We start from the raw sequence: 7,460 nt of genomic DNA, 5'->3' as shown, positions 1-7,460 counted from the left end.
CAGGTACAGATACAAGCACACATACACACGGGCACATGTATGTGACTACAGAAAGACAGAGACACATAGCCAGGCACATAGCATACACTCATATGCACACAGGTAGATACATTAAATTCCAAGGCAGGGACACGTGAACTCTCAGACATTCCTATACAGGCACACATGCACACTTACAGTTGTACACAGCACATGCACAGCTCCATATGTGCACAGAAGCAAGAGCGTACATTTTCACTGTGCTGTGGCATAGAACAGAGGATCAATGGAAGGTGGGCACCCCTGGGAGACTTCAGTCTGTCCAAGTCTTAGAGCCAGAACTGAGAGCAATGAACATCTCTGAGAAAAGGTGAAGTAAAATTTGGAGGCTTTCCAGAAGCCAAACTGCTGTTGGGATGGGAGCTGCAGGGAGGACGTGCAGAGTCAGGAAGGTGTATAGGGGCCTCAGAAGCTTGTGGGGAAGACAGGACACAGGAGACAGATTGTGGTGCGGAAAGAGCAGAGCTGAGCTTTCTGGGGGAGATAGATTGGGGGCTGAGTTTTGTATCAATCCGTGCTGCATGGAGAAGAACTGGTGGCTGTGTTTGGAGCTGGAAGTTCTGGGAGGGAAGAGGAAGTGTTGTGACTGGTTTGTTGAGAATAGGTCCTGGACATGGAAAGGGTAGGAACTGGGGAGTCCTTGTTATTCTGCTACTCTAGATTCTGACGTAGTGCTTCCTACTCTGATAACATTCTCTCTCCTGACAAGGCTTCCTCAGAATGAGTGAAAGCGCAGCCGGGTGACTAATTACAGAAATCTGCACCATGTGTCCACGAGGTCCAAACAAAACAGTACACTCAGCCCACACGTGGATGGGCCTTTGTAGGTGAGGCTGGGTGCAGCCTGTGCTGGACATACATGCTGAAGAGAGTCCAGGAGAGCACAGAGCACCATGCAGCTGCTTCTGCTGACTGTGGGCCTGACTCTACTCTCTGTAGCACCAGCAGATGAAAGGGATTTAATGATTCCTGCTGCTGCCTACAGGGCCAGCTTATTTCCTGCCACTGTTGACAAGGTGAGAGCCCTGGGAGTGCTCAAGTGGGATATGGGGTTTGGGGCCGTTACCTTGGACTAGGTGTCTGAGGTATTTGATGGGTGAACATGTATAATTCTGTACATTTCCTGTGCTTCATGCTAGGCTATGAACTCCAGTATCACCTGTCAGCTCCCCATGGGGTGTGGCACCCACAGGCAGAGGGATGAGTTACAGAGTCACCTGACTCACCGCTCTGCCATAGTGACCACTGCCTTCTCTGTCAGAGAAGGTTCCCAAGAACATTTTTTTCCAATTACAGAATCGAATCTTTTCAGAATTTCTGTTCTCAATGAAAATCCATGAGCATTTGCACAGACGCAGCCCTGCTGTTTGCGGGGGGTTGAGCATTGCTGGGGGGAAGGTCAGGGAGAAAGGGTCTTCCAAGCGGTTATGTTTAGCAACTAGTGTGTCTTTCTGAGAAGATTTGAGTGTCTGAAGATGTTCAGCCATGCTCCCACGCCCTCTAACTGGTGAATAGAGTTACCTGGTTGTGCCTTTTCTGCTTTTTGATGTCTGCCCTGATAGCCAAGAAGCATCTTTGCCACATGGGGTTCCACATCCGAGGCTGGTATCCAGGCCCATTGTCTCCTCTGTGTGTAACTCCAGTTCACTGAGATGAGTATCATGGCCACATGGCTGACTCACAGAGACCTATGTCCTTTTCTAATATCAGGGAGCTTGGTAGATGCTGCTCATGATCTTGGCAACCCAGGCACAACCCAGGCCTACGGACTCAATGTTACCCTGTTCTTTCCATAAGAAATGCCTGGTCTTCATCTTGTCTGTCCTCCACAAAAGCAGAAAAGCCATCCATCCATACTCTCACCTTAGTCTTGGGTTCCACAGGAAAAATGAGGTCAAAAGTGTGTGGATCCTAGGAGTCAGGACCATGGGGAGGCAGGTGCTCAAGCGGTGTGAAGAGACGTGGTAATGTCCCTGAGGCCAATGGGTCAAGATAGGGACAGAGACAGTACTGAATGCTGATGAATTCTGTGCAACACTGAGGAGTCCAGTCCTTGGAGAATTCTCCCTGACTCCTGGGGAAAAGCAGGGGCTGAACTCCAGGGTCAGTTGACAGGTGAGGGTGTTGACTGTGGCCCTCAATGATCCCATAGTCCGTGTGTGCTTGGTGGCATCTTTCACCCATCACTGCTCCACACTGAGCTCTGTCCTCTCTGCATCATGCCTCATTCTCCAGGTGACTTTCTCAGCTCCTTGTGTAGGACCTCTACAAGGACACTGGATTGAGTCCCTTCTAGAAAGCTTATCTCCCAGGAGATCCCATACTTCAGCGTGCCTGTCTTTAACTGAAAATGGTGGGGATGATCAAATCATGACCAGGTTTCATGATGTCCTTCAGGTGTCTCGGGGCCCTCCTGCCTGTCCTAAGATGCTACCCAAGCTGCTCCCAGCCTTTTCTCCCACTTTACGTTCAGCCTGGGAACCATTTCTTTGACCCTGAATCCTGACTCAGGTATGGTTCCCCATCTAGCTTCTAGGAAAGTGGTATATAACTCGCTGGGCTGGAAACATGCCTATTCCTGCAAAGAAGAAAACCAGCCCTCTGCCACCCTTCACGCTTATCATTAATGCTATTGGGAAGTTGGAGTTCAGGATGAAGATCATGTAAGTGTATACATCCAGGCAGATATTTCTGCTCTTAGCTGCATCCTCTTCACCCTATTCATTTCACATATGCTTCCTGGTCTCAGCAAGATTCTCCATGTCAACATAGAATCTTTCTGTGTTGTTTGTGTTGTGTTGTTTGTGTTTCTATAACTTCAAGAATGGTGCTCACAGGGAAACAGCTGATTATAATTGTGTAGGTGCTATGGTCATTTCTGCTCAAAGATCAGCTAATACTTTTCAATATTTCCATGGTTTCTGTGCTAGTAAGAAGCCCAGGAGGGGCATATGATGGTCCAGAATTCTGCTGTATGGGTGGTGTCTTTGAAGACACCTTTGCTGATCCAGGCTGTGTTTAAAATGGCCTGATGAGTTTCAAGTACAAAAAACCCTGAAAGAAGGTCTGGGCTCTTCACCATTTCTGCACCAATGTGTGTCAGATGCTCTCCTAGAGTGACTTAGAGCATACAGGGAGGATACAAGGTCATTGCTATCTGAGTTCTGAGCCTGCTGCCAGAGTCACAGCTCTTGGGAGGAAAGGCTCTCCTGATCTAATTGTCTGGGCCCATGATATGTGCTGAGAAAGGCAGGAAACTGTCCTAATTAGAGCTATTTTTCTCCTGTATTCCAGGAAGCCCATTGGATGTGTTTTGTTCAAGCAGTACCTGGATGACTTCCCAAAGCACCCTGGTTTGTTTCAAGCCTGTAAGTGCTTACACCCTTATTTCTGCCTTTCAATACAGACTTCTAAAGAGACAAGATAAGCACATGTCTCATTGTGTCCACAGGGTCAAAGCACTACATTGGCATCTATTTCCTGATCACAGAGCAGTTCGCCATAGCCTACTACAAGGATAACTTTAAACATCCCACTTACATAATGACAATGCTCATGGGTATGTGAGTTTTTGAGACTTGCCCATGAACTCTTGAGGCAACGGCTCCTGAATGTATTCCTTCTTCCTACCTTATTTAGTCTAGTTTTGTACTGGGGACAATTCCTGTTATTCTTGGGATATCTTTGGGAAATTGATTTGTAAGCTCTTATCCTTTCTTCTCCTTAGCTCTTACATAACCAGTCCTAATCCCCAAGCCCACTTTTAGTCTCCACTCACCCAGCCCATATTCCATTTTTTTCTTCTCTGTTTGCCATTGTGGTCTTTCCCTGAAGAGACAACTAGTGGGACTCCATTGCTGCAGGGGGCACTGGTCCCATCCTGAGACTGTGGTGAGTTCCTGGTAGCAGGTGTGGGTTCCTGGTAAGTGGAGCCCAGAATTCTACATCCAATTGCACACCACGTGCCCTTCTCTGCTCACACAGGTCTGAGGCCCTGAGGTCACAGCCCAGTGCCTATTTAAAAGAAAGAGGAGAGAAAAACAGCTGAAGGGAGAGTCAATTTATAACATTTGGCAGTTCTGGAGGAGAGAGAAAAACTCACAAATTTTCTCTGCCATTGCTTCAAAAAACTTAAAGCTTATTGAGAAAACTAAACAGGTCAAAAAATAGACAACTGTGTATTTTTTGAGAGACAGGTTGTCAGCCATATCCTGGGACAAGCAGCTGTCATGGTCCAATGAACCACTCTGTCCTCATTCTCACAGGGCTTCTCTGGACACTGAGAAATACAAGGAATTTTTTGTTTGTTTGTTTGTTTGTTTGTTTAAGGTCACCAGGAGACATGACCTCCACCTGTCACTGTTCCCAAGCACTGATAGCCTGGTGTTAACCATCAGCCTCACAGCTCTGAGAACAGTTTACACTTCTCTTGTTCTCTAGCCTCTCTGCTTCCAGGCTTCTTCCCAACTGGGAGTCACAGTGCTGGTTCCATCATGTACTCCATGCCAACCTTCTCAACCATCCACCTGCCCTCAATTCAGGCTCTGCAGCCATGCCACTCAGAGAGCTTGCAGACCTAGAGAGAAATGCCTTCTGGCCCTACCTTCACATCCCGATCAACACTCCAAGTTTCTGGTGCTGCCCAGTTCCTCTATGTCTTGCTAGTTTTCTTTCTGACCGTCACCTTCTGCATCAGATATAACTGAAGTATGCAAGGGTAAATGGAGCTCTCTGTCTACATTATTTATTTTGGTCAAGAACTGGGCACTCAGGGTTATGTTAGCAGATGTGGGCCTGGCTGGTGGAGTGTAGAGTATAATGTGTGCATGAATGTGGACAATCATTGGTGGTGCATCCCCTTCCCCTATGATGCCCAGCTGTCAAACTCAAAATTTCCCTTTAAGATATGGTGTAGACTATGCATCCAGCTTGTGTCTGTGTGCTGAATTCTGCACATGTCTTCTATTTACCAGCTCTGTGTGGGCGAGATCCCTCTGCTCAGAAGCCTTTGTGAGTGAACCACCTGAGACTTCAGCCCTATACAGACCCATATGCTGAGGGGTCACTTGTCCCAAACCATCAACATGAGTCCCTCCTAACTCCTCCAACATGGCTGGCCTTTTTTTTTTCCTTCAGGAAACTTGAACTGGGGCTACCCATTCTTTGGCCTGAGTCTCCTCAGGTCCTAGATGATTCAAGAGGAAACTAGGTGGCCTATTTGTAGTGAGGGTCCCTCATTTCCTAAAACTTTGTTTCCCTTTTCTATTTGGACTGGTGTCTTTCAATCTTGCACACTATCACTCTATGTGTCTTACAGGTCGTTCTCTGATTCCGAACCCACAATCTGTGAGGTTGTATGAAAGATATGTGGTGAACACAGGGCTGAACAGAACAGACATCTTCAGCCCTCTCTGTGATGGTAGAGATTGGGTTTTTCCTAGTTTCCCCTTCCTTTCTGTTCAGGATTTCCCTGTAAGACATGAGTGGAGAGGCACTCCTTAGAGCCCTCTGTCTCTATCTGGTTCTACAAATAGATTCCTGCGAGTGATCTAAGAATCCTAGCACATGGACCCAACTCTGAAGAGATGACTCAACAACAAGGAGCTGATACCTGCCACCAACTGCACTTGAACACAGGACTTCTTTTGCCAAGAGTGGTCATAGCCCTGTGCCTAGACTCTCCCAAGCCTCCTTTCAATAAAGCTGATCTTTATCTGGGCACATGTATGACAGTCTAATGGGTCCCAGTTTTGTGTTAATCACATGATGGCAGATGATCAGAGCCAAGCATAATCATAGAAAATAAAAGAAGTGTTTTTGTTTTGTTGTTGTTATTGTTGTTTTTGCACTCACAGGTGGCCATTGAGTGGCATCCTGGGGCACACAGGGTCACAGAGCCGAGTAGCAAGCAACTGTGCATATGCAGTGTGGACAGGGCTCCTGTCTCTGTGGTAACTATTAAGAAAATGTTGGGAGGGTCACAGAGAGGCAGGCATGGATTTCCTATGTGGGTCTCTATTAGCAGGGTGTCTAGTGTTTTTGTCCTGATGATGGGTGGTGGTTGTCCGTTCGAAGGCATAGGGTTGTGTGTGTGTGTGTGTGTGTGTGTGTGTGTGTTTCTCTCTTAGTATGTGGAGGACAGACTATCTGGAGAAATTTTCATTGTGTCTATGGAACTTTTCCCGATGCAGTGGGGCCTGAATCTACAACAAAATATGCAGGAATGAGGAGAACAAACACAAGTGTCACTAAACACAGACAGGAGGGGAAGACCTTCCCACCTCTCCACTGAAGTTGCCAGAGATGGTGTCCTGTTTTCCACCCCAGTAGTCCTTTCCTGGGCACATTATTCACATTCAAAATGCATCCAGATCCCACCTGGACCATCTTCCCAAATTACGCAGAAATGGGAAATTTCCAAGACATGACGCAAGACTTTAAAAATCTGTGGAAAATTTTTATTGAAGGCCAGGCCACCATGACCTGAGAGGTGTGATAATTCAGCCCTTCTTCCCCGTGTCTCTGTACAAGGCCAGCTAAAGCTTGGCAGCCATGGTGAATGTGCTCCCTGAGGAGGGAATGGAAGTGAGAGCCCCAGATGACCCAGGATTAGCATGTTCATGGGGTGAACTCCAGGATAGGTCTTGCTCATGGTCGACATCAAAATGGCACATGACCTTTTCTAGGTTGTGTGCTCTCCAGCTGTTCCACACAGAGTTGCTGGAGCATAATGGGTGGAGGTGTTCCAGTGCATTTAATGTGACTTGTGTGAGGTTTAATGGATAGTCATGAGCATACTCACCTTACTCTATGCATGTTACCAATGGCAAACTTAAGTACAGTTGATGAAAGTCTATCTTGGACAATGAATGGCTTTAGCTTGCTTACTGGCATGGCATGGGAGCAGGTTTCTGAAAAGATATGGAAGTTGACTCACCACTAAGAAATATTACCCCATCTGGCCTTTTTTTTTTTTTTTTTGGATGGGAGTCTTTTAATGATTCTCTATTTCCTTAGGGGTTGTAGGACTATTTAATTTGTTTGCCTGATCTTGATTTAACTTTGGTAAATGGAATCTGTCAAGAAATTTGTGCATTTCATTTAGATTTTCTAATTTTGTGGAGTACAGTCTTTTGAAGTAAGACCTACATTTTCTTTGGGTTTCCTCGGTGTCTGTTGTCATGACCCCCTTTCATTTCTGATTTTGTTGATTTGGATATTGTCTTTCCGCCTTTTAGTTAGTTAGTTTAGTTAGTTTGGCAGGGGATTCTCTGACATGGATGCTGTTACCTGTTTTTTGATCACTTTTTCCTGGCAGGGCTGTTTTGACAGGCCACAAGGGAAGAAGATGTGCTCAGTCCTGATGCAACTTGATGTGCTGGGGTGGGTTGGTTGGAGAGATCTGAGGAGTAAGGGACAGA

At 46.5% G+C, this 7,460-nt stretch overlaps 1 protein-coding gene across 1 annotated transcript in view; it reads left to right on the top strand.

The window, feature by feature from the left end:
- The first annotated feature begins 895 nt into the window (after positions 1 to 895).
- LOC110541067 (uncharacterized) overlaps positions 896 to 7,460 on the top strand; it is a 49,567-nt gene continuing 43,002 nt past the window's right edge. The window contains exons 1-5 of the mRNA XM_060390520.1: positions 896 to 1,055; positions 2,569 to 2,702; positions 3,334 to 3,407; positions 3,491 to 3,598; positions 5,357 to 5,458. Of these exons, the coding sequence (XP_060246503.1) occupies positions 933 to 1,055; positions 2,569 to 2,702; positions 3,334 to 3,407; positions 3,491 to 3,598; positions 5,357 to 5,458 (541 nt within the window). The 5' untranslated portion in view covers positions 896 to 932. The remainder of the gene's footprint in view (positions 1,056 to 2,568; positions 2,703 to 3,333; positions 3,408 to 3,490; positions 3,599 to 5,356; positions 5,459 to 7,460) is intronic.

This window comes from Meriones unguiculatus, chromosome 8, assembly GCF_030254825.1.
Source record: "Meriones unguiculatus strain TT.TT164.6M chromosome 8, Bangor_MerUng_6.1, whole genome shotgun sequence".
NCBI lineage: Eukaryota > Metazoa > Chordata > Mammalia > Rodentia > Muridae > Meriones > Meriones unguiculatus.
The sequence above is the reverse complement of the archived record's forward strand: the minus strand, read 5'-3'. Positions and strand labels throughout refer to the sequence as shown.